At 45.6% G+C, this 27,505-nt stretch overlaps 1 protein-coding gene, 1 long non-coding RNA gene and 1 pseudogene across 3 annotated transcripts; 2 read left to right on the top strand and 1 right to left on the bottom strand.

Annotated features, from left to right (window-relative positions):
- Positions 1-518: 518 nt before the first annotated feature.
- LOC136483979 (adagio-like protein 3) lies at positions 519-4,314 on the top strand (annotated as a pseudogene).
- Positions 4,315-5,915: 1,601 nt separating this feature from the next.
- LOC136483980 (14-3-3-like protein GF14-D) lies at positions 5,916-12,525 on the bottom strand. The gene is made up of 5 exons (XM_066481146.1): positions 12,007-12,525; positions 7,658-7,736; positions 7,453-7,575; positions 6,513-6,629; positions 5,916-6,401 (listed from the first exon to the last, which is right to left on the bottom strand). The coding sequence occupies exons 1-5, from the start codon at positions 12,423-12,425 to the stop codon at positions 6,339-6,341; spliced, it is 801 nt and encodes a 266-aa protein (XP_066337243.1). The 5' UTR covers positions 12,426-12,525; the 3' UTR covers positions 5,916-6,338.
- LOC136483981 (uncharacterized) lies at positions 7,743-12,000 on the top strand. Of its 2 annotated transcripts, XR_010765714.1 has the most exons (4): positions 7,743-9,734; positions 10,127-10,900; positions 10,967-11,068; positions 11,154-12,000. It is a non-coding gene; the product is annotated as an uncharacterized lncRNA (long non-coding RNA). The 2 variants fall into 2 exon arrangements; XR_010765713.1 differs by having other exon boundaries at positions 10,127-11,068.
- Positions 12,526-27,505: the final 14,980 nt, after the last annotated feature.

Raw genomic sequence — 27,505 nt, 5'->3', positions numbered from 1 at the left:
TTCTTATAGGTAAACATAAAAGGCAATACCCCATATTAGCCCTTGTTTAGTTGGATCCTAAAATCCAAAAGGTTGCTATAGTACCTGTCACATCGAATGTTTGCGGCCCGTGTATGGAGCATTAAATATAGACGAAAAGAAAAACTAATTGCACAGTTTGGTGGGAAATTGCGAGACGAACGTTTTAAGCCTAATTAGTCAATGTTTGAACACTATTTGCCAAATAAAAATGAAAATGCTACAGTAACCCCAAAATCCAAATTTCGCGAACTAAATCAGGGCTTATTCCAATTTTCAAAAGAAGTATTGTTGGGAGGCGCTGCCACCGGCCGTGGTACTCTGCAGTTGGGGATCCCGCCCCTGGTCCACCGGCCCCACCTGGCACGGGCCCACCCTACTACCGCCTCCGCGGGAGATATTTTCCGCCAGCCTCGCGTGGCAGATCCCGTAAATAACCCGCAACCACGCCCTTTTTCTGCGGGTCGTGCCGCGCCTATAAAATCCAGGCGCAGAAATATCTCCCCGCCCTGGCAGAATCTCCCACTTCCCTCCCCCCGCACCAAACGCAAACCACGGGCGCACGCCGAGGAGAGAGAAAGGGGGGCGACCGGCCTCGCATGTTTGACGACGAGGGGGGTCGCGGCGTTGTGGCGGTGAAGCGGATGAGGCTGTGGGAGGAGGACGAGGTGGAGGAGGACGAGGAGGCGATGGAGGTGGACGCGGAGGCGGAGGACGAGCCGGGGTGGCCGTGGGGCGCGCCGCCGGCGGCGGGGCTCGGGGAGCCCAGGGCGGCGGCGATCGTCGTGGCGGACGCCGTAGAGGTCGACTTCCCCGTCATCTACGTCAACGCCGCCTTCGAGGCCGCCACGGGGTACCGCGCGCACGAGGTGCTCGGCCGCAACTGGTCAGTGCTCTGCTCTGCTCCCGGCCTTCTCCGCTCTGTTTTTCCTCTGCTTGGGGATTGGCAATTCGTGATGCTGTGGAATGCCGCTTGCTTGCTTGGCGCCTCTCTTGCGAGCGGCAGCTGGAACCACAGAGTCGCCGCTCGTTGCGACCGGATTAGGATTTTATTTTCATTACAAACCGCGTCACGGCGTTCGTGCAGTCCTCTATAGATTTCAGGATCCGCGTAGTAAAGCTAGAGCCCATCACTCATTTGCATTAGGTTGTCAATCTTCTGACCAAATGGCGTGCGTGTTTTAGATGGCTGCGGCAAAAGACAGAAATGAGCAGAAGCAGGTGCTTGCTTCTTAGTAGGATTCTAGAATGTGGTTATGGCTTTTGATTGGACAGTTTTGTGAACTAAGAATTTTCTGATGCTTAATGCTTTAATTGAAGCATGGCCTCCGGCACCATGGGATTTAGGAGTGATTCTCATGTGTTGATCCGGTATGCAGCCTGCCTCTGAGTAACGGTTAATGGTGACAGTACTGAAATAATTTGATGGACCACTGCCCATGTTGGTATAAGAGTAATCACACAAGCAATGTGATTGGTAAAGTTTAAAAAAATATTTATTGCGCAATTTATCAAATGAGGATTGTAAATAATATAGGTTTGGATCGCGTAGTACCACTGCCTGAGCCATTTTGGTTTTCTTGTGAGTAGAAGAGGCGGCCAGGGTGATGGGGGGGGGGGGGGGGGGGGGAGGGAGGATTAAAGAGCATTTTGATGGTTACCTATGAGATATTTTGCTTGATACTTAGGTTGCACTTCTAAAGATATTTTGTTTGATACTTAAGTAGTTAGGTTGCACTTCTAAGTTGGCCACTTGCACATAGAGAGAGGAATTATTCAAGAATAATACCTAGCATATCTGGGTCTACAAAAAAGATTTGTAGGCCATGCCAAACTGGGTGAGCACCTGAGCAGGTGGTTGATTTGAAGCCTGGTTGTAAAATTTGGTTATCTGAAATTGGATGTTAGTGAAAGATTGGGAAATCATTGGGAATTCCAATTTACTTCATATGATAATGTTGAATAGAAATCATCGGATCCAGTATGAAGTTGTCTAGGCATTTAGCATCAGATCTACTTAAGAAGTTCAGTACTGAAATTTTTAGAAATTCAAATGTTGTGCGAAAGCAGCATGGTAATGGCCAATTTTGGAACTTGTTTCCTGCTAATGTTGACATAAGACAATGAACATCCACATGGAAGCAGAGAGAAGTCATTTATCTTTTGTCAGGCTAGTCGATCCAAATGATTTTATGTTATAACATCTTGTACTCCCTCCACTCCAAATTATAAGGAGTTTTGGCTTTTAAGATACATTTCTTTTACTATGTATTTAGACAGTGTATATCTAAGTGCATAGCAAAAGTGTGTGTCTAGAAAAGCCAAAACGTCTTATAATTTGGGATAGAGGTAGTAGTAGTAGTTATTTTCTGCTTGCTTTCTTGCTTGTACAACTTTAAAATTGCTAACACTGACAAACTTGACAGAGGGCCTATTGAAGCATCTCACGAACTGTGTTCACTCAAACTTGTCTTTCAGCCGATTCCTACAATTTCGGGATCCACGTGCCCAAAGGCGACATCCCCTTGTTGATCCCATGGTTGTTTCAGAGATTCGGCGATGCCTCAATGAGGGGATTGAATTCCAAGGCGAGCTGCTGAATTTCCGGAAGGATGGTGCTCCACTTTACAACAGATTAAGGCTCATTCCTATGCATGGGGATGATGGCTATGTGACACATGTTATTGGAATCCAGCTATTCTCTGAGGCAAACATCGATCTCAGCAGTGTATCATATCCGGTGTATAAGCAACAGTCCAACAACAGGCTCAGCATTCAAGATCTGAACTCAGCTTCCCATGAGCATGCTCCAAAAATCCAGAGTTCAGACCACTGTGGTATACTTCAATTGTCAGACGAAGTTCTTGCACACAACATTCTATCTCGCCTGTCACCAAGAGATGTTGCATCCATTGGATCAGTCTGTACCAGAATGCATGAACTAACCAAGAATGATTACCTGAGGAAGATGGTCTGCCAGAACGCATGGGGAAGGGATGTCACTGTCAGGCTTGAGATGAGCACCAAGATGGTAGGATGGGGTCGTCTTGCAAGAGAGTTAACAACTCTTGAGGCAGCCTCATGGAGAAAGTTCACAGTTGGAGGGCGTGTTGAGCCTTCCCGATGCAACTTCAGTGCCTGCGCTGTTGGTAACCGTCTTGTCCTTTTCGGAGGGGAGGGTGTCAACATGCAGCCTATGGATGATACATTTGTGCTTAACTTGGAGGCTGCAAGGCCAGAATGGTGCCGCGTCAAGGTTTCTGCCTCTCCACCTGGCCGGTGGGGGGCACACTCTATCATGGCTGAATGGGTCATGGCTGGTAGTATTTGGAGGCTGCGGACAGCAAGGTTTGCTCAACGATGTCTTTGTCCTTGACCTTGATGCTCAGCAGCCAACATGGAGGGAGGTTGCAAGCGAGGGTCCTCCACTGCCACGGTCTTGGCACAGCTCATGCACCCTGGATGGTTCGAAGCTCGTCGTATCAGGTGGCTGCACCGAGTCTGGTGTTCTTCTCAGCGACACCTTCCTCCTTGACCTCACAAAGGAGAAACCTGCATGGAGGGAGATTCCTACATCCTGGTCACCTCCATCCCGCCTCGGCCACACCATGTCCGTCTATGGTACAACTAAACTGTTCATGTTTGGTGGACTGGCAAAGAGCGGCTCGCTCCAACTGCGCTCCAGCGATGCCTACTCAATGGATGTTAGCGAAGATAGTCCGCAGTGGAGACAGTTGGCGACGACTGGATTCCCAAATGCCGGCCCGCCACCAAGGCTCGATCACGTCGCAGTGAGCCTGCCCTGTGGACGGATCATCATATTTGGGGGCTCGATTGCGGGACTCCACTCCCCAGCGCAGCTGTTCCTGATCGATCCCGCAGAGGAGAAGCCGACATGGAGGATCCTGAACGTACCCGGCCAGCCACCCAAGTTCGCCTGGGGGCACAGCACCTGCGTGGTTGGCGGCACCAGGGTCCTGGTTCTCGGAGGCCACACAGGGGAGGAATGGATACTGAACGAGCTACATGAGCTCTGCCTAGCAAGCAGGCCCGACGAGGACGACTGACTAGCTTCGTCCTTGCACATGGTTCATCTGTTTTACACCTTAATGCTATTATTCGTATCTACTTCCAGTCTGTTGATGTGTTGTGTATCGGTATAAGAAAATTTAGCAGAAATTGGTTAAAAAAAGTTAGTATAGAAGAGTTTAGTCTATTTTGTTGTCATCGGAGAAGTTTTCTTTCATCGGTCTAGATAGATTGGTCTATATATATATATATATATGTTTATTTTCATGTCTCAAAAAACCCCAAAAAAATTGAAACACTGCATTGTAAATTTACATGCCAATGTCGTCAGTTCCAATGTCTACTCTTATTTTTGTCTTCACGTCAAATTTGACTATCGATGCACTGCTTTGTACTGTAGGTATGAAAATCATATTTAAAATATAGCGTTGCTTCAGTTTGTAGGTATGAAATTGGCCGCTGATTCAGTTTATGGTATTGATGTCTTGTCGAAATCGCGGTGTTTGGATGTTTTTTTATGTGATGTTTGATTGAAAAGCCAAGTGCTGACAAGATTTTGAAGGCAACTCCAAAGGCCCATGGTCGATGGCTCCGTTTGCTTCGCTGAAAAAACAAGCTGAAACACTGTTTCGGCTGATTTCTTCTGAGAGAGAACATTATTCCGGTTAAAAAACTAAGCTGAAAAATACGGATTATAAGAGAAGTGAAAAGGGCCATTAATATCACTTCCTGCGTTATGGGGTGTTTGGTTCCATGGACTAAATTTTAGTCCATGTCACATCGGACGTTCGAATGTTATTTAGGAGAACTAAATATGAGTTAATTATAAAACTAATTACATAGATGGAGACTAATTTACGAGACGAATTTATTAAGCCTAATTAATCCGCCATTAGCACATATTTACTGTAGCACCACATTGTCAAATCATGGACTAATTAGGCTTAAAAAATTCGTCTCACAAATTAGCCACAATCTGTGCAATTAGTTATTTTTTTCGTCTATATTTAATACTTCATGCATGTGTCCAAACATCCGATGGGACAGGGATTAAAATTTTCCTGTAGAAACCAAACACCCTCTTAATGCGTTTGTTGTTTTAATTTGTTGCGTCATATTTTTCTATTTTAAAATTAACTAAGTTTATGAAATATCTCATTAACATCTATAATACTGAATAAGTGCAGCATCAACTGCAATACTAGATAAGTGCACCATCCGCTACAATTTTAAACTAGTGTACTGCCAATAATTTTTTGGTACAGATTTTAAGATATATTTTTTAAACTTAGTCAAAATTAAGAGACTTTCACAAAACTAAAACAACCTATTATGCTACATAATATAGATGGTCGTCCCATCGCTTTGAATGGGCATTGTTGAAAGATGGTCTCATCACTTCGAATTAGTAGTCTTGAAAAAAATTATGTCTACGTCATTGCGTCAGACTTAAAATACGACGAAATGAAGACCGGAGACATTGGAATCTAAGGGCTTTGACGTTTCGTAAAAAAAAAGTTGGGAGAAAAGGAAAACGGGTTAAGAACGCACTCAACACGCTAGTACTGACGAGGGCGGTAATCTCGACTGGATGACTCCTGGCATCTACATCATCTTTCGTGTCAACAGCGAAGTGCAGAACGGCAGAATTATTGCCTTGCATATTATAGCACAAGTGGGACTGTTAGTATTCCCACTATGCATCGAACCTGCATGATTCTTGGTCCATACCCCCCAAAAAATGCGCATCAGATGCCACAACGGGCACGGCCTAAAAGCCGATGTGCGTGCATGCGGCCATAGGACACGCTTGGAAGAAATGCCGACAACTATGTTCTGTCCAGTTCCAGTAGCGACCACACACACAATTCCAATGCAGCCAATTCAGATTATTCTGGGACATTAAGCCAAATAGCTTTGCAAAAGCCATCATAACAGAATACCACTCGGCAGCAGACCTGTCAAGTCAAATACTCCGTAGGTCATTCTAACACAACGCTGCAACACAAGAGAAGCAGGTCTTTTTCCTGGTGGGCTTGGAGCACGAAAACCAGCATCCAGCCATCATTTATCGACTTGAAACCGAAACAAAGCGTGCGGCATGACATCTAGAGTGCTTAATTAAAACAGCAGCAATAGCAGCAGCTCCATCGCATACACTGGTGCGTGCGATGATGAAGACAACAACACAAGGTATACTAGAAGATAAGCTATCAGAATTCAAGAACAGCAGCGGTCCTGGTCACTCCCCAACATCAGCAGACACATCAGGTCGGGAGATCCAGTACATCTTACTGACCCTCTGCGGATTCTTTCGGGGCAGCAGCTTCCTTGATCTCGTCGCCGCCATCCTCCTGATGAGGAAAGAAAGAACCAAGGTCACATGAGAACCATGACTAGTGATGATGGGCAAAGAGAGCCAAAGGTCACATGCTTAACAATTCTGTGGGAAAGAAGAAACTCACGTTGGTGTCGGAAGTCCATAGGGTCAAGTTGTCACGCAGGAGCTGCATGATCAGAGTGCTGTCCTTGTAGGACTCCTCTCCCAGGCTGTCTAGCTCAGAGATTGCCTCATCAAAAGCCTACAACAAACATTGAATTTAATTCAAGTCAATTCCAGCAAATATTAAGTGAAGGATGCTTAGATTGATGACAACATCAAGTGTACTACTTCGTTGCCTAGGAATGCATCTGTCATCTGAAGTAATATATGAAGACTGTCCTCTGTCCAACTTTATGTATTCTAGACCGGTTAATCAGTCTAGCCATCATAGAAGGGAAATTGAGAATTCTCTAGGTGACTTATAATCATTAGGTTGTAGCTTGTCAATGTTCAACATGAAATAGAAAATGTATGCAACAAAACATGACAAATTGAGTGAAGAAACAACAGCGAGCATTTGTTAGCATCCCAGAGTAATTAAATCCATTACTTCAATATGACACACCTAATAGTAAGAGATAATGTTTCAGTAAATACGCATGCAGAACACAAACCTGTGTTACATGCACACAAACAGTAATCCCCTAATAGAGTGCTAGAAAATTTGTTCGGGGATGCAAAGTAGTTGGATCTACAGTTCACCAAAAACCAGTAATTCCGTAGAGGGCCAACAACATGTAAGTAGCAGACTAGCGGTGATGGCCATCAATCAAGTTTTGCTTGCAATACCAATTTAAAACAAGTTATTATAATCTACGAATCCCTAGCATCATATATCATCAGCTACAAGTGAACTATTTCCTTTGCACCATCTTTTATTGAACAAACCAAACCCTACATAAGCAGATAGAGACAGAGGCTGTCTATGCACTCCACCGGTTGTCCAGCTATACAATCTAGGAGACATCATGTCTCAAAATGAAAATTAATCACTAAGGGAGATGGAAGGACAAGAAGCAAACCTGTTTTGCAAGGTTGCAAGCACGATCAGGGGAGTTCAGGATCTCATAGTAGAACACTGAGAAGTTGAGTGCCAGCCCAAGCCTGATGGGGTGGGTTGGAGCCAGATCAGCAAGAGCAATATCCTACAAACCAAAAACCAACAACAATGAATCTCAATTAACAAGATATGCAGTCAACCTATCAACATATGCACAAAGATCAAACCTGAGCAGCTTTGTAAGCATTCATGGTACTCTCCGCAGCATCCTTCCTCTCCGCACCTGACTTGAACTCAGCAAGGTACCTACAAAATCATCATGAGAAATCAGATACCAAGATATCCGTACAGTAGGGGGGTAAAAAAAATCAATAGATCACGAATTCGTATCCTGGAATCTTCTACTATCAGAGACAGCACATCATCATGTATTATATAGACAAATTGGAACCTCAGCATGCACCATAAATGAAAGGACAACAACCTCACTCAATAACGTCACAGGCACCACAATCGCTTTCCCTTTCTTTCTTTTGACTAGAAACCACAAATTACAAGAGTGTAACCCACAAAAAGATTTCAAAAAAAAAAGAGGTCACGCATTAGATTTAGACCTAATCATCACTCACACTGGCGTCATCCCCACTCGAAACATCTCTACCCCTATAATACACCACTTCAAATTATCCTACAGCCACCAAACAAATCTCACATCTACAGTCACAACCTAAACTACGTCCACCCCACGAAACGCACACAAATAAAGATCACATTAAAAACGTACGCACCGGATTAACTCTCACTCATTCTCTCTCCTTACTCAACCACATCCGACGGTCCTGCTTCTTTGGATGTGCCTTGCCCCAGCGACCACCCGCTCCCAGCCCCACACGCCCGCTCCCGCACAGCCACAGTTCGATCCCCTCCCCCTCCTTTTCACCGATTCTTTTTTCAAAAAAAAAATCTTCCTTGCGCCGCCCCTACCTCCAACCCTCCCTGTCCCGATCCGCATTGTCACTCCGTTAGGATCTGCGGCCGCCGCCCCGAACCAGGCCCCCGACCTCGCCCTCCCCATCCCCCCGACGAACACGCGACAGTCGCCACCGCTCCTTCCTAATCCACGCGCGATGCCCGCAGCGGCCTGGGGCGCGCCTCCTGCTGGCGCTGGTCATGTCCGGGCACTGCTCCACTGCCTGGACGCGCACCACCGCGGGCTGAAGCGCCAGCGGCGGAAGCAGGAGATCCCCGATGCGCGATCTTGGGACCCGATGTGCTCGCAGCGGCGACGGCGCCGCCGGCCCAGCCGCCACCGCTTGGCCGGTATCCTATGGGCGAGGTTCATGGCCACCACCTTCACGCGCACGTGAGTACTCCTTGGCCCAGATCGGTTCAGACTCGTGTGATTCGTGATTATCCATTTTGATGGATTCGTTTCCTTCGTGTGATTCACTTTCCAATCCGGATCAATCTGTGCAGGAAGCCCCATATGAATGTCGACACCATTGGGTTGGCAAAACCACTTTCACAATTTCTCTGATTATGCGCTTTTGTTTAGAAATATCTTTTTTATTACTAATCTTGCTAATTGTTTTGATTTCGTGTCGGTCAATATGCAAATTTATTCAGGGAACAGGCCTTTGCTTCTGGGAGTATTCCAGTACACTTTCGTCCGCTGATCCACGATGCTGTAATTTGCTCCTCTCTTGCTGCTTCATTTAGTTATGGGCTTATGGCTCTATGCCTGTGGTTTTTTAATGAGAGGATCCTACTAATGAATATGATCTATTATTTTTTTGCTGGTGCAACTCTACATGTTTCTTGTAGGAACTAATTACAGCTTTGAAATAATTCTGTTTTATATGAAAACAAAATGCTTAATGAAACATTTTCTTTCATTGTTGAACTGTACTTTGTGTACCATATTTGTATAGATCCCATCAGGGCATCACTTTGCTTGCATTTTTTTATCTGTTATCTTTGTCCTTTGGCTGTGCTAACGGGTCATCTTTTCTGATGTCGGTTCTTTCTATTGGGTTATCCATCATATTGTTGTTAGCGGATGCAGCGGGCCAGCCTGCTCACGCGGCTTGGGATCTACGCCTCCGCCGAACGCCGCCGCGTGCTCGCATTTTTTATCTGTTATCTTTGTCCTTTGGCTGTGCTAACGGGTCATCTTTTCTGATGTCGGTTCTTTCTGTTGGGTTATCCATCATATTGTTGTTAGCGGATGTGGCGGGCCAGCCTGCTCGCGCTGCTCGGGATCTGTGCCTCCGCCGAGCGCCACCGCGTGCTCCGGTCCCAAGGGTGAGTTCATCAAAGGCGCCTCTTTTTCTGACAGTTATGCCCCTGTGCGGGAACTGCTTGAGCTGAAATGTGTCGTTGGTTTACTCTTACATTGACAGTTATGCCAACACTGATGTTGTACTTCACTTTAAGTTAAAAGACAAAATACCTTGGTTAGAATAAGATGAAGGTGTGGGATATCTGTTGTTCTGTCTGAACTGGGCTTGAATTCTTGGAGCAAGCTCTAATGGCAATTCATTTCTCTAAGTCCATCAGAATAGTTAAATTATTATTGAATTTGAGAACTTGTCCAGTTCTAAAGATGTTAGCATTTAACAAACACAGTATTAGATTTGGCACCTTCTTCCATTTTATTACTTATACAAATGCCTTCCTTTTCTTATATCCTGTAGATTGGTACAACAAATTATCGATGCTTTTTTGGTTCTGGACATTGATGATCCTCCCTGCGCTATTGCTGCAGGAGCTCTTTTATTTGTTTTGGCAAGTGATGTGAGTACCTCTTAATCTCAGTCTAAATCCTGCATGCTGTTATGCTTATTAAATACCTCTCATCTCGAAGTCGCCTTCGCCTAGATGATTACAAGGTGGAGAAAAGCTATTAATTCCCATTGTGTTTTGTCTCTTAGCTGCAACCATTTCTTTCGCACTACAATGCCACTTGTTTTCACATTACGAGGCTGGCATGTCCTATGAGAAACATTTGAGCTGTTCTATTATCAGGTAGTTCACTGTGTTGTTTCTGAAACAACATTTTCCAGTAACAGCAAAGACAAGCAGCACTCTTTTCTGTTCTTTCTGGTAGATTACCTGTCTGTTTTTTGTTTAATCCTTTTTGGTGTTTTGGGAGCAGTTCGATTTGCAATCTGCTACTATTCCATTTCTATTTCAGAATCAACAACAGCAGCTGTATTTTTCTAGCGTTTCAGGTTCAGTTCAGTAATGCAGTCTCCTCCTTCAACCTGTTTGGCTGACTGAAAGTTTTGATTCATCGCCTTTCTTCAATGGTTTAAGTTTAGTTTTTCAGCAACAAATTGTTTGGGTCGATTGCGCTTTTCATTGTCGTATGCAATAGCCTGTTCGTAAATTCATTAGCAGCTTATCTCAGTGGACGTCAATCAATAACAGAAGGACCCTAGCAGAAGCACATGACCAACAGGTACCAAGTAAGTGGCAAGGTTCAGTTTTCGTCCTGTCAACTATTGCTTTCTTGCTTCACTGACCTGCCGAAGATGAATCCGAGGAAAAGACATTGAAGATGACGATAGCTTTGGAACAGGAAGCCGAGGTGGTGGCGGCCGCATCAAAGGAGGTGTAGCAAGATGAACCGAAAGGTGAGAGGATTTCATTTCCCAGATCGACTTGCTTCTACTGTCTGATTGTTGGTGGACAGCTTTTTTATGCTAATTTCGTTATCAGGTAGCTGCTATCTCGGATGTGAAATGTGATGAGCCAAAGGAGGAGAAGGTGCAGCAAGAGGAACAAAAAGTTGAGGATTTCACTTCCCCAATTGCTTTGGTTCTACTATTCAATTTTTTTGGAAGGAGACAACAAAGAGGAAGAACTGGAGGAGGGTGAGGAAGGTGAAATTTATTTTTGCACTCTATCTGTTATCCTGAAAGTTTCAAAGTTCCTTGTTTGCTCTGTAATTCGTAATTTACTGTTAGCATGGGCAAATCACAAGTTTCCATAGCCATCGGCTTCTTTGTCCATCAAAAATTAAAGAAGACCACCAGATGGCATTGTCAACAGATGGCGGTCCTCTGATAAAATGATAGGAGTGAATCTAGAGCTAAGTTCCTTCACTGTTGGAGGACGACGATGATGAATAGTTGTACATATATACGCTGATTACGTTATCAGTTGATTTATATTTTAGTTTTATGACTTATTTTTTTTAGATGTCACTGTAGCGTTAGCACGGGCAATATACTAGTCTGCATACAGGTCTTAAGTTTTGACTTCTCCAAACCACAACTACCATGGTCCATATATATACAAAGGCCCCAAATCATATCGTGGTGCCCCCCACAGATAATAATAACCAAGTAATAAATAAGGACTCAAAACCCCCGCTAATCTAAATCCCAAACACAAAGATCCCTCATCATATACTAAGGGAAATTCCATCAGCTCCGCCACACATCGCATATAAGATCGCGCGTACATCCACCAAAAACATCCCTCCTCGGCCACTCCATAAATAGATCGCATCGTCTACAGGCGGATACGCAGAACAAAAAGCGAGATCCGCTGGCGGTAATGGTTATACCTGTGGTAGTCGCCCTTCATCTTGAGGTAGAAGACCTTGGACTCGGCGGCGCCGGCGGACGGGACGAGGTGGGAGTCGAGCAGCGCGAGGATACCGTCGCAGATGCGGGCGAGCTCGGCCTCGATCTTGGAGCGGTAGGCGCGGATGGAGGCAGCGTGCGCCTCGTTCCCGCGGCCCTCCTCCTTCTGCTCGATGGAGGAGATGATCCGCCACGACGCCCTGCGGGCGCCGATGACGTTCTTGTAGGCGACGGACAGCAGGTTGCGCTCCTCCACGGAGAGCTCCTCCCCGCCGCCGGCGCCGCCCGCGGAGCGCGCCACGCGCTCCATGAACTCGACCATCTCCTCGTACCGCTCCGCCTGCTCCGCCAGCTTGGCCATGTACACGCTCTCCTCCCGCGTCGGCTCCGACGGCGACATGGCTGCGAGCTGGGCTGGGGTGGGTGGGCGGATCGGGATCGCCGGCGGCGGCGGCGGCACGGGCGGTGTCACACGGTTGCGGTGGCGCAGAGGATCCTGTGGAGCGGCCGGAAACGACGCGTTTGTGCGGAGGTGGGGAGGCGAGGGGTGGGGGCATTTGAGGAGGACCGCGCGCGGGGTGCGGGCCCCGCATGGCAGTGGGATGACGTGGCGGTCAAAGGAGCGTCGCGCGCGCCGCGGGGATCGGTACGGGGGCAGGGTGTGTGGTTCGCAGTGTGGCGGGGAGGTGGGTGGACGGGGCGTGGTCGGTGGAACACGTGATGATTTTTGGTTGGGTGGCGATGGTGTTTGCTGTGCGAACGAGGAGTGGGCGAGGAACGTGAGGTGCAGAGGCTTGGGCGGTCAATCTGGGGGATGGGATGGGCGGTGAAGCTTCGCCCATGCTTCTGCCATTCAAATTAGTACAGTGGTTTTTTAATATAATAAAATTTCGTTTATACGTCCATGGTTTACAAAGATGCACCCGGTGTTTGTGTTTTCCATTGAGATGGTAGATGTATTGCAAAATCTAAAAATCTACGGTAACGCTCCTTAGAGCAAGGTTAATAATACAGCCAGCTGCTGACTGTATGAATCCTTGCAGCCTACTTCTCAGCCCACCCATATAATAGTTACATCTTCACTATTAATACATGGCCCACTTGTCTCTCTCACAGAGTTTCGTGGCTCTTGTGTTCAAGCCGGCTGTAAGCTTACAGTCCGCTTCTCCTCTCTCTCCTTTCATCTCTCCTCCACCTCAGCATTCAGCCTGCTTGCAGCCCCTTATTATACTTGCTCTTATAGATTAAGTCGCGTCGCCTGTTCGTTTTGCGCCCGCCTCGACTGCTTGCTCAGCACGCTGCGCGCCTCTACTTTGGATGAACCCTGCCCTCAGCCGCGGGTCTCGTTCGGGCCGTCGCCTTCGTGCCACCACCTAGACTCACGTCTCCCGTCGTGTTCGCGCTTCATCCGCCTGCCCTTGCCCCCATCGAAGTCTGTGCCGCCGACAAGCTCCACATCAGTGACCTCCATGCGCACTCCACGGCATCGAGCTCTGCACTAGCGTCGAGCTCCGCGTCGACGAGCCTCTATTGTTCAAGCAGCAAGCAAATGCTACAATAAAAACGCATGTTGCAATAGTATGTTTAAGTTTTTTCACATGTTTCAGAGGTAAGTTGAAAGTGTTATATCGATGTTGCAAAAGTAGATCGAGATGTTGCACATTGTTGTAATGGCTATACATGTATGTTTAAAGTGTATGTTCCAAATGTTTCATCTGTTCCAGACGAATGTTGCAAAAGTAGATCTGGATGTTGAATATACATGCATGTTGCAAGCATATGTTTTAAGTGTTTTCAGGTGTTTGATATGTATGTTTGCGAGTGTTTCATCTGAATGTTGCATATGTTTGCAATTGTTTACAAATGTTTTTTAGACGTTTTCACAAGTGTTTCAGGCGCTTGTTTCAAGTGTTTCATTTGTCTTCTTTTATATGTTGCAGCGGTTGCATCTGGATGTTTCAAAAGTAGATCAGGTGTTGCATATGAGTTGCGCGTGGGCATCGGGCGGCAGCGTGGACAACGTTCGGGGCGACGTCCAGAGTGACATGGGCCCACCGCTGGTGCGCTTCCTCGCGAGCCCGACGCGTTATGCGCTCGTCCGCTCCCTCTGCGCGTGTAACACCCTAATTTTGTATTTTCTAAAAAAAATAGTCAAATTGATTTATTTAAGCAATTAATGTGAGCATTCAAACATAGGAAAGTAATAATTTTTGTAAAACTAAAATCAAATATAAGATTAGCTACAAGTGATGCATACATGCTGTTGCATATTAATTTGTGAATGTTTGGTATTGATCAAAAATTTCAAAGAGAATTGAAAATTAAAATTAAAATGTTTTTGGAAATTTTGTTTGGAAAAAGAAAAAGGAAAAATTCTTTCTTTTCTCCTTCCCCCTCTCTTCCTGGATTTTCGGCCCAGCCCGAACAACTGCGTCAGCCGGATCAGCCTTCCCGTGGCGTCCGCGCCAGCCCAGCTCTGTGCCGGCCCGCTGGCCCAGCCTTGCGCTCGAAAACGGCCTGCGCGGCCCAGCACCGTCGCCGGCCCAGCGCCGCAGCAACCGCCACGCCCTCCCCCACGCTCAGTCGCTGCCGACCGGGCCCACTTGTCAGCTCCTCCCCCCACCTCCTTCCGCGCGTCCCGCAACCGCCCGCGCGTGCGCCTGGAGCAACCGCCGCCCGCACTCGATCTTCTCGCGTTGTGGGAGCGCCCCTCCCCGTGCCTGGCCTCTTTAAAACGAAGCCCGCACCCGAGCCACCCCCTGCTGCCTCTCCCCGCTCCATTTTCTCGCTTTTGCTCGCGCCTCGGAGCCCGCAACCGGCGCACGGAGAACACCGAAGATCGCCGTCCATCGTCCACGTCGTCGTCTTCCCCGAGCCATCTCCGACCCTGATTTTTCCCCGCTGTGAGCCTCCCCATGCTCTCCTCTCTCTCCTCGACCTTTTTCTTTGGCGTTTGGTGGCTTCTAGCGCCGTAGCCGCATGCGCCGAGGATCTCCGGCCGCCGTCCATGGTGACTGCCGCCACGGCCGCACCCTCCGGCCACCTCTTTGGCCTGGACGTGTTCGCCTGCTCCCCCTCTCTCATCCGGTGGTTTCGGTTCTTCGAACCGTGGCCCCTAGCCCCCGTACCATGCTCGCCGGAGTGCTCCATGCCGCCGGCCATGGAGAGCCGCCGCGGCTGCACTGTTCCCCGCCGGCGTCTCCTCTCTCCCCCGGATCTGTTTCTGGCTGATCATTTCTAATCCGACGGCCACCAGTGACTGATACCCCTTCGTGGGTCAAATTGTTAAAGAGCCCCTCCCTTTTCCCAAAATAGAACCCGCCGTCCTTAGCGCATTTCCCCGAGTACGCATTCTCGTTTTGAAAGCGTAAAGTTCACTGCTTTAGTCTAAAATACATTTTCAATATTTACAGAAATGCCATTTGAACTGTTTTGCTTATAAAATCGTCGTTTTAGCTCCGAACTGATCCGTTCAAATCGCGTTAGCTTTGTAATTCCATAATCTACATGTTGGAACCACTGTTAGTCAAGTTTGAAACTTTTTAATTTCATGGTTAGATTTAATTAAATATATTGCTATAGGAAATCTCGTTTAAATCATAACTTTCGTATTTTAGCTCCGCTTTTCGTGAACTTCGCGTTGACGTGATCGTAGCGAGACGTAGATTATTTTCACAAACATTTTATCTTGTTTTCTATACTGTTGGTGTACTATTCTAATGATAGGAATGTTTGCTTTGCATGAATGCTTTTAGAATGTTGTATATTGCTGTGTTGGTCGCGTTCAGACGGTGAGGAGAACGTTGGAGACCAAGAGTTCTTCGACGACCAGCAGGACCAGCAAGAGTTTGTGAACCAAGGCAAGTATAGCATGGGCCTACCTTGATGTCCTATTTCACCTTAATCAATTACTCATGTGCATGTGTCTAATTTTGATAACCCTAAGGACATTCTAGACATTTGATGACTTGTTCCCTTGACTCCTATGGGGTAATTGCATATGGATAGATTGCTAGTGCTCTAACTGAACATGATCTACATGATGATGAATGATTCTATGGAACTAAAAGTATAACATAATTTATAACAACTGTTCCATAGGGCGAAGGTGCAAATGACTATTGATCATGTTGCTCCTGGTCCTCCATAAGGACTTATTTGTCGGCAAAAGCTAGGACTGACAGTGCAACCGGGAGAGTCATATGGCTCTGACTTTAGCTCAGTAATAGAACATTTTCTAGCTAGTTAGAGGTTACCTTTTTGGCGCAAATGGGGCTTGCCACGTTGGGTATAGGGCTGCCTCTGTTTCTATGAGTATAGCCGCGATGGATATGTGCCATAGGAAAGGGGGGTTCCTACATTTGCCTGCCAAGGAAACCTAGCGGCCCTAACTTGTTAGAGAAACCTATGAAATGGCTTCATAGTGTACCCTGCCCGCTCACCTTGGCAGTGACATGGGAGTAATTAACCCGGGCATATGGGAATCACGACTCGCGGTGAATGTGCACCACCTTCATAGAGGATAACAAACTGTTATAACAGCCGTGCTCACGGTCACGAGCGGCCCGAAAAACTCATAGAATAACTGGTTACATGTTGATCATTTAAGTTGTTCTATGATGATATATGGTACACTTGATCCTGATATATGTTCTTATGAGATTTAAATGGGAGCTTAAGCATAATTTGATAATATCTGATAATAAAAGCTTGTCGTACTAAAAATACTAACTGCAGTAAACCAGTGTCAACCTTTTGAGCTTCATAACCCCATGTTAACTTGTTAAGTATGGGATGTACTTACGCTTGTTTATTTTCTTTATTTGGATAAAAATCCTGGATGGATAACAGATGACAACGGGTATGAGGAATTCCCGGAGGATTTTTAGGCTTGTGGTCAACCAGTTGACCTTCCCTGTGATGGTATTCCACGTGAGAGAGTTACCTTTTATTTTCCGCTGTGATGTATAACACTAAGTTATATTATGATTCTTGATGTAAGAGACACCGTGATGATACTTTATGTAATTTATTAGCTTATGTGTGTGAATGATTCCTGAGCACACATGAGTTAATGCATTCAATTTTATCCTTAAAATTGGGTGTAACAAATTGGTATCAGAGCCAGGTTGACTGTAGGACGCAAGCCTAGTTAGAAAACGGTCGTTTTAGCATCTTTGCTCCTCTCGTTTCTTGCTTACCGTCTTATTCTTGTTATTTTATTAAAACATTTCTGCTTTTCATACCTTAATCTATTATATAAAATTGTTGATTCTAATTCTATCTTACTTTAAATCTATAGATGTCTCATAACCCAAAGACTTCTCGCCTCAGCACTGCTGGCTATCGTGCCTGTTCACCCCATGTGCTCCACAGGCGGAGAAAGAGATTATGATCATCTCCGACGACGAGGAGATGGCTACCCCGACGCCTGCACCTGCTCCTACTCTAGCTGTCGCACCGGTCTATCCTGTCGTAGCTTCACCTGAGGAGTCGACGGCTACTTCCCCTACACCTGCACCATCCCTAGCTGTCCCCATGGTGGATGAGGAGATAGGCTAGAAGTGCAAGTACTACTTTAAGCCAGCCCTAGAGATGGCCTACTACCACACCCTCCTCACTCACGTGCTGGATGACTCTACCTCGACTTGCACGCTTCCATCAGCTACCACTATGCCGAGTACCAGCATCCATTGGAGGCTACCTTTTGAAAGGTAGAGCTGGTGGTCACCGCCTGGAACGACATCAAGAATGGACATGAGGTGGAGACTGTCCACCATGCCCCTGCTAGGAGGGCCCATGCCTTGGATGGCATGGAGGATGCAGCACAGGACGCCTACATCCACTACCATGGTCGTCGCTTTGAGGCCATGAGGGAGGATCGCTTCAGGTTCCTTCCTCGCAATGATCATGAGGGTGTTTGGCAGGTCTTGGCTCCACCAGAGAGTGACCCAACTCTGGAAGCAACGGTGCAGCATGTCCACGTTATGCAGGGGGTGGATGAGGAAGTTAAAGGAGAACTGCGTGTATCCCAAAGGGCTGAGAGACGCCTCTAGAAGCAAGTGGATGAACTTCGAGCTCAACTTGGGCAGCCATCCATCTACAAGAAGAAGCGTCGGTCCTTCACCATGATTGACACTGCTCCATAGGTGTTAGGTGCCTCGATCTAGATTACCACGTCGTTAGTTCGTGTTTCATATTTAGTTTTGTTTGGTCTTGTGAACTTGGATGATTAGATGTTTAATTTGTGAACTTGGTTGATTTGGTATTTGTTTGATTGCTGGAAGTTTGTGGGCATGTCCACAACTTTCTTAGATTGGAACCTTAAGTTTAGAATGAAATCTTAATGCAGATGTTTTGCTTTATCTTATCTCTGCTGTGCTGATTTCTGGAGCAGCCTGTGTTCTTTATCTGGTATCTCAAAATCTGGGCTATCAAAAATTCTGAAATTTTTGTGGAGATAACTAGACTTCTGTATCTTTCAAATGTCTCTGGAATCATGTCAATAGCTGTTCAGGTTTGTGAGATCTAGCTGACACAAGTTGATGTTCCTTCGTTGTTTGGAACCCAGAATAGTTTCGGTTTAGCTCCACTTTTGACCATGTGTGTGTCAAAATCTATAAAAGTGATCTAAATAAAAGTTGTAGCTAATCTCCTAAGCTTTCTAACAAATCTTGGTGCACCTCTGTTGGATTTCTGAAACTCGAGTTATAACAGTTTTACTGAACTACTGAATTTGAATCTTATCCAGAAAATTCTCAGCATTGTTTCTTATCTTTTGTAAGCTCTCTATAATTGGAAAATCTCTAAATTTTACACATTTGTTGGAAAACAGATGGCCGCAAGAGGAGGAAGAGGCAGAGGCCATGGTCGTGGACGTGATGCTCTTATAAATCCACCACCACCACCACCTGTGACCATGAAACAAATATTGGGAATGCAAGCGCAGCTGATGCAAGCTATGATGCAACGCTTGGACAATGAACCTGCAAGAGGACCACCGTCTGTTTAGGTCAGAGATAAGCGGGGAGAGTTTATGAAAGGTCGTCCACCGGTGTTCACCCATGCCTCAGACCCTATGGAGGCAGATGATTGGTTGCGTGCTGTGGGGAAACAACTGAACATAGCACAATGCAACGACCTTGAGAAGGTGTTGTATGCTTCTGGGCAACTCCAAGGAGCTGCTCAGGATTGGTGGGAATCATTCCAATTTGGACGTCCCAACAATGCTCCTGCTTTCACCTAGCAGGAATTCAAGGATAATTTCCGGTCATACCATATTCCCGATGGACTAGTGGAACTGAAGCAAGAAGAATTCAGGTCCCTCAAGCAAGGATCCATGACTGTGGCGGAGTATCAGGACAAGTTCGCACAACTATCACGCTATGCTCCAAATGATGTAGCGGACGACAAGGATAAGCAACGCCGTTTTCTCAAGGGACTCTATGATGGACTGCAGCTCCAGCTGATGTCTAATACTTACCCTAACTTCCAGTCTTTGGTGAATCACGCTATCATGATTGACGATAAGCGCAAGGAGATGGAAGCTAAGAAGAGGAGACTACAAGGGCAAGCTTCTAAAAGCAACACTCGTCCATGTGCTTATCCCTAGCAAGGTTTTCAGTAGAGGAATCAAGGACCAACTCACCAGGGAAACCATAGTCAGTATCCTCAGCGAAACCAGTTCCAGCAACGCCCCCACTACCAGCAACAGTTTGGAAATTAGCATCCCCCACAACAGACCAACAATCCTGCAACACGCCAAGGAGTGCCCAACAATGCTCCTGTGAAGAGTGATGCACCCAACAATCCTAATGTCTGCTACTGATGCAAAGAAGTAGGTCACTATGCTCATTAGTGCCCTAAGAAGCAGAACCAACAAGCACCTCAGAACCAGACCGGCAATCAGAAGTTCAACGCCCAACCACCTCACACTGTGAAGGTGAACTATGTGTCATCTGATGTAGCTCAGGAGACGCCTAAGGTCATGTTGGGTACGTTCAGCGTCAACTCTATCTCTGCTACCGTACTTTTTGATTCTAGTGCTTCACATTCTTTTATCTCCCAAGCTTTTGTTAGAATACATAGCATACCTTTGTGTGCTATGAAAAACCCCATACTAGTAAATTCCCCGGGAGGTAGTATGCTAGCTTCTTATTGGAGCCCCTCAACTAGCATTTCCTTAAGGAGGTAGACTTCAAAGTGAAGCCTATTGTGTTGAGAACAGCGGGAATTGATCTTATTCTGGGAATGGATTGGATGAAACAACACCGGGCAATGATCTAGTGTTAGAAGAAATCTGTGGTTGTGACATCACTCAATGGAGATAGAATCTGTGTAGAAGTGGTAGTGTAAGCTCAGCCTACAGCCATAGTGAACCAGCTAGAAGGTGAAGCCAATAAACAAGATCATGTCATGGAGGAGTTCCCGGATGTCTTCCCCGATGACTTGCCAGGTATGCCACCTGACTGAGACATTGAATTCATTATTGAATTATTACCTGGAACTACACCAATAGCTAAATGTCCATATAGAATGGGAGTTAATGAATTAGAAGAGCTTAAGAAACAACTAAAAGAGTTGCAAGAAAAATGCTTCATACACCCTAGTTCTTCCCCATGGGGGACACCTGTGATCTTTGTGGATAAGAAGGATGGTAGTCAACGGATGTGTGTGGATTACCGCTCACTTAATGAGGTTACAATCAAGAATAAATACCCTTTGCCTAGGATTGATGATTTGTTTGATCAGTTGAGAGGAGCCCATGTGTTCTCCAAGATTGATCTCCACTCAGGGTATCATCAGCTTAAGATTCGAAACTCGGACATACCCAAGACAACATTCACTACACAGTATGGATTATATGAGTACACCGTTATGTCTTTTGGATTGACCAATGCACCTGCATACTTCATGTATCTGATGAATAAGGTGTTCATGGAGTTTCTAGATAAATTTGTGGTGGTATTCATAGATGACATACTAATATTCTCCAAGACTGAAGAAGAACATGCTGAACATATAAGGTTAGTCTTACAAAAGCTTAGAGAACATAAGTTGTACGCTAAGCGGAGCAAGTGTGAGTTTTGGTTGAAGAAAATCTCTTTTCTGGGTCATGTTGTCTCCAATGGTGGAATAGCAGTGGATTCAGGCAAAGTGCAAGATGTATTGAATTGGAAACCACCAACAACTGTAAGTGAGATTCGAAGCTTTTTGGGATTGGCTGGATACTATAGAAGGTTCATTGAAGGTTTTTCCAAGCTAGCCAAGCCTATGACAGCTCTGTTGGAAAAGAATGCTAAGTATGTATGGTCGGATAAATGCCAGGCAAACTTTGATGAGCTAAAGAATAGATTGACTATAGCTCCAGTATTAATTCTGCCCAATTTAAGCAAGAACTTCTCAATATATTGTGATGCATCCCGTTTGGGCCTTGGATGTGTGCTTATGCAAGAAGGAAGAGTGGTGGCATATGCATCTAGACAACTAAGGAAGCATGAGTTGAATTACCCTACTCATGACTTAGAATTGGTAGCTGTGGTTCATGCTTTGAAGATCTAGAGACATTATCTAATTGGACATAAGAGTGATATCTATACTTATCATAAGAGTTTGAAGTATATCTTCACCCAATCAGATCTGAATCTGAGACAACGTCGTTGGTTGGAATTGATCAAAGACTATGATTTGGAAGTGCATTATCACCCGGGAAAGGCAAACATCGTAGCGGATGCACTTAGCAGAAAGAGCTATGCCAATGGACTTCATATAACATCTATGTCAGTAGAGTTGTGTGCTAAAATAGAATATCTCAACTTGAGCCTTGTCACTAATGCAATGGAATTAGTGATAGAGCCTACATTGGAGCAAGAGATACACAAAGGTCAATTGGAGGATAAAAAACTTAAGGAGATAGTAGAGAATGTAGGGCTTGGAAAGGCACCAGGATTCAGAATGGATGAGAATAGCACTCTTTGGTTCGGAAAAAGGATATGTGTACCTGAAGTGAAGGCTATCCATGATGCAATTCTGCAAGAGGCCCACGAGTCTGCTTATTCTATACATCTTGGAAGTACCAAGATGTATTTGAATCTCAAGAAGAAGTATTGGTGGTATAGTTTGAAGAGAGATGTGGTAGAATATGTGGCTTTGTGTGACACTTGTCAAAGAGTGAAAGCTGAGCATCAAAGACCTGCAGGGTTACTACAACCAATGAAGATTCCTGAATGGAAATGGAAAGAAGTTGGTATGGATTTTATAGTAGGATTGCCCCGTACTCAAAGAGGCTATGATTCAATATGGGTAATAGTGGATCGACTCACCAAGGTTGCCCACTTTTTACCCGTCAAGACTACCTATACGGGTGCAAGACTAGCAGAGTTGTACATGGAAAGAATAGTGTGCTTACATGGTGTTCCCAAGAAAATTGTGTCGGATAGAGGCACTCAGTTTACATCGCAATTCTGGCATAAAGTACATAGGTCTTTGGGGACAAAGTTAAATTTTAGTTTTGCTTACCACCCGCAAACTGATGGACAGACTGAAAGGATCAACCAGATTTTGGAAGATATGTTGAGAGCTTGTGCATTACAGTATGGTGATAGTTGGGATAAGAGTCTGCCATACGCAGAGTTCTCATACAATAATAGTTATCAGAAGAGTCTCAAGATGGCACCTTTTGAGGCGTTGTATGGGCGTAAATGTAGAACACCTTTGTTCTGGAATCAGACTAGAGAAACTCAAGTGTTTGGACTCGATGTCCTTAGAGACGCGGAAGAACAAGTGAGAATGATTAGAGACAATTTGAGAGTGGCTTAGTCCCGATAGAAGAGTTACGCTGATACTCGCAGAAGAGAGCTGACTTTCGAAGTTGGTGATTATGTGTATTTGAAGGTGTCACCAATGAGAAGTGTGAAAAGATTCAATATGAAGGGAAAGTTAGCTCCAAGGTATATTGGACCTTTTAAGATCCTAGAGAGACGAGGAGAAGTAGCTTATCAGTTGGAACTGCCTGAGAGTTTGTCAGGTGTGCACGACGTGTTCCATGTTTCCCAATTGAAGAAGTGTTTGAGGGTACCAAAAGAGCAAATTCCTTTGGAAAAACTTGCTATTAAGGAAGATCTTACTTATGAAGAGTATCCGATAAAGATCTTGGAAACTGCCGAAAGAGTTATGAGAAGCCAAACCATAAAGATGAGCAAGGTGCAGTGGATCGATATACAGAGGATGAAGCTACTTGGAAAAGAGAAAAGGATCTGAGAAAGTCTTACCCACAACTGTTTGAGTAAGCAATCACCCGAATCTTGAGGACGAGATTCATCTTAAGGGGGGTAGAATTGTAACACCCTAACTTTGCATTTTCTAAAAAAATAGTCAAATTGATTTATTTAAGCAATTAATGTGAGCATTCAAACATAGGAAAGTAATAATTTTTTGTAAAACTAAAATCAAATATAAGATTAGCTACAAGTGATGCATACATGCTGCTGCATATTAATTTGTGAATGTTTGGTATTGATAAAAAATTTCAAAGAGAATTGAAAATTGAAATTAAAATGCTTTTGGAAAATTTGTTTGGAAAAAGAAAAAGGAAAAATTCTTTCTTTTCTCCTTCCCCCTCTCTTCCTAGATTTTCGGCCTAGCCCGAACAGCCGCGTCAGCCGGATCAGCCTTCCCCTAGCGTCCGCGCCAGCCCAGCTCTGCGCCAGCCCGCTGGCCCAGCCTTGCGCTCCGCAACGGCCTGCGCGGCCTAGCACCGCCGTCGGCCCAGCACCATAGCAACCGCCGCGCCCTTCCCCGCACTCAGTCGCCGCCGACCGGGCCCGCTTGTCAGCTCCTCCCCCCACCTCCTTCCACGTGTCCTGCAACCGCCCGCGCGTGCGCCTAGAGCAACCGCCGCCCGCGCCCGATCTTCTCGCGTCGTGGGAGCGCCCCTCCCCATGCCTGGCCTCTTTAAAACGGAGCCTGCACCCAAGCTGCCCCCTGCTGCCTCTCCCCACTCTATTTTCTCGCTTTTGCTCGCGCCTCGGAGCCCGCAACCAGCGCACGGAGAACACCGAAGATCGCCGTCCACCGTCCGCGTCGCCGTCTTCCCCGAGCCGTCTCCGACCCTGATTTTTCCCTGCTGTGAGCCTCCCCATGCTCTCCTCTCTCTCCCCGACCTTTTTCTTTGGCGTTTGGTGGCTTCTAGCGCCGTAGCTGCATGCACCGAGGATCTCTGGCCGCCGTCCATGGCGACCGCCGCCACGGCTGCACCCTCCGGCCACCTCTTTGGCCTGGACGTGTTCGCCTGCTCCCCCTCTCTCATCCGGTGGTTTCGGTTCTTCGAACTGTGGCCGCTAGCCCCCGTACCATGCTCGCCGGAGTGCTCCACGCCACCGGCCATGGAGAGCCACCGCGGCTGCACTGTTCCCCACCGGCGTCTCCTTCTCTCTCCCCCGGATCCATTTCTGGCCGATCATTTCTAATCCGACGGCCACCAGTGACTGATACCCCTTCGTGGGTCAAATTGTTAAAGAGCCCCTCCCTTTTTCCGAAATAGAACCCGCCGTCCTTAGCGCATTTCCCTGAGTACGCATTCTTGTTTTGAAAGCGTAAAGTTCATTGCTTTAGTCTAAAATACGTTTTCAATATTTACAGAAATGCCATTTGAACTGTTTTGCTTATAAAATCGTCGTTTTAGCTCCGAACTGATCCGTTCAAATCGCGTTAGCTTTGTAATTCCATAATCTACATGTTGGAACCACTGTTAGTCAAGTTTGGAACTTTTTAATTTCATGGTTAGATTTAATTAAATATATTGCTATAGGAAATCTCGTTTAAATCATAACTTTCGTATTTTAGCTCCGTTTTTCGTGAACTTCGCGTTGACGTGATCGTAGCGAGACGTAGATTATTTTCACAAACATTTTATCTTGTTTTCTATACTGTTGGTGTACTATTCTAATGATAGGAATGTTTGCTTTGCATGAATGCTTTTAGAATGTTGTATATTGCTGTGTTGGTCGCGTTCGGACGGTGAGGAGAACGTTGGAGACCAAGAGTTCTTCGACGACCAGCAGGACCAGCAAGAGTTTGTGAACCAAGGCAAGTATAGCATGGGCCTACCTTGATGTCCTATTTCACCTTAATCAATTACTCATGTGCATGTGTCTAATTTTGATAACCCTAAGGACATTCTAGACATTTGATGACTTGTTCCCTTGACTCCTATGGGGTAATTGCATATGGATAGATTGCTAGTGCTCTAACTGAACATGATCTACATGATGATGAATGATTCTATGGAACTAAAAGTATAACATAATTTATAACAACTGTTCCATAGGGCGAAGGTGCAAATGACTATTGATCATGTTGCTCCTGGTCCTCCATAAGGACTTATTTGTCGGCAAAAGCTAGGACTGACAGTGCAACCGGGAGAGTCATATGGCTCTGACTTTAGCTCAGTAATAGAACATTTTCTAGCTAGTTAGAGGTTACCTTTTTGGCGCAAATGGGGCTTGCCACGTTGGGTATAGGGCTGCCTCTGTTTCTATGAGTATAGCCGCGATGGATATGTGCCATAGGAAAGGGGGGTTCCTACATTTGCCTGCCAAGGAAACCTAGCGGCCCTAACTTGTTAGAGAAACCTATGAAATGGCTTCATAGTGTACCCTGCCCGCTCACCTTGGCAGTGACATGGGAGTAATTAACCCGGGCATATGGGAATCACGACTCGCGGTGAATGTGCACCACCTTCATAGAGGATAACAAACTGTTATAACAGCCGTGCTCACGGTCACGAGCGGCCCGAAAAACTCATAGAATAACTGGTTACATGTTGATCATTTAAGTTGTTCTATGATGATATATGGTACACTTGATCCTGATATATGTTCTTATGAGATTTAAATGGGAGCTTAAGCATAATTTGATAATATCTGATAATAAAAGCTTGTCGTACTAAAAATACTAACTGCAGTAAACCAGTGTCAACCTTTTGAGCTTCATAACCCCATGTTAACTTGTTAAGTATGGGATGTACTTACGCTTGTTTATTTTCTTTATTTGGATAAAAATCCTGGATGGATAACAGATGACAACGGGTATGAGGAATTCCCGGAGGATTTTTAGGCTTGTGGTCAACCAGTTGACCTTCCCTGTGATGGTGTTCCACCTGAGAGAGTTACCTTTTATTTTCCGCTGTGATGTATAACACTAAGTTATATTATGATTCTTGATGTAAGAGACACCGTGATGATACTTTATGTAATTTATTAGCTTATGTGTGTGAATGATTCCTGAGCACACATGAGTTAATGCATTCAATTTTATCCTTAAAATTGAGTGTGACAGCGCGGCAGCGTCCGGACGCTAGCGCTCTGGACGGACGTCAGTTTTGACTTTGTTGTAAATTAGGAGTCAGTTTTGACTTTTTTCAAAGTCAAATAGAACTTATCTAATTTGATTAAATTTATAGAAAAATGTATTAACCTCTACCATATCAAAAGAATCATTGTCAAATATATTTTATGATGTATCTAATGAAAATTGTTTGATATAGCCGTGGTCTGTAAATTTTTCCACAAATCTAGATAAAGTTAAAAAAAATAACTTAACACAGGGCTTAAACGACTTATAATTTACAACAAAAAAAAAATCATCTCTAATCTCGCCACCGATGGTGTTGTACTATCTCTGAAGCAGCCAAACGTTTCTCCTTGAGGGCCTAAGCCCATTGTTACAACAACACTTCTCGTTTTGTGAGGCCATGTCTATACAAACCCCAAATGCTTGGGAGGAGCAAACGGCCGGTGGTCAAACACCACTTCAGAGAAAAAGGAATGGAGTGAACTATGATAGAGTGTCATCCAAGGTGAAGTGAACTATGGAAGATTAGAGTGTCATCCAAGGTGCGTGTGTTCTTACGGAGATTAGCCCGAAATTCTGTACCGACGGGTGACGTTTGTCATCAAAGGAATATAGCACCGAACAAAAGATGCTCGTTATGTGGGGAGTCAGATTCATGGAAACACTCGCTAATTGAGTGTAATGTTTCAAGATGTGTGGAGCCTAGAAAGGGAAGAGATCGTGGAGTTCCTGAGACAGGTTCCATAGGTGGACTCGGTGGTAATGAACCATCTACCACACGAGGACCTGACGCGGGTGGTGGTGCGCCTTTGGGTGATCTAGCACATGAGACGTAAGGCTATACACGAGGGTCAGTTTCAGAGCCTGCTCTCTATTCACTGTTTTGTGAAGCGCTTCATTCACGAGTTGGAGCTAACCAGCCAGTGACCAAGGTGAAGCAGACACTCCAGGGCCATTTCCTAGGTGCCTCGGCCCTTGTTCTTGAAGGTACAGACGAAGCAGAGCTGGGCGAGGCACTAGCTTGCAGAGAATGACTAGCACTTGCCAGGGATCTGGGTCTGCAATCCTTTGTGTTGGCAACAGACTACGCAAACGTGTTGAGGAGTATGCAGGGTGATGGCTTTGAGA

The sequence above is a fragment of the Miscanthus floridulus genome, chromosome 9, assembly GCF_019320115.1.
Source record: "Miscanthus floridulus cultivar M001 chromosome 9, ASM1932011v1, whole genome shotgun sequence".
NCBI classification, from domain to species: domain Eukaryota; kingdom Viridiplantae; phylum Streptophyta; class Magnoliopsida; order Poales; family Poaceae; genus Miscanthus; species Miscanthus floridulus.
Note: the sequence above shows the minus strand (reverse complement) of the source record. Positions and strands in the feature narration are given on the sequence as shown.

Bases quoted from the DNA above. Each gene is read 5' to 3' on its own strand.
- LOC136483980 (XM_066481146.1), bottom strand. From the start codon at position 12,425: ATGTCGCCGTCGGAGCCGACGCGGGAGGAGAGCGTGTACATGGCCAAG. The intron at 7,576-7,657 runs GTTTGATCTTTG...TTTGGTTTGTAG, and splicing joins ATGCTTACAAAGCTGCTCAG to GATATTGCTCTTGCTGATCT. The intron at 6,630-7,452 runs GTTTGCTTCTTG...TGTTTGTTGTAG, and splicing joins CTTGCAACCTTGCAAAACAG to GCTTTTGATGAGGCAATCTC.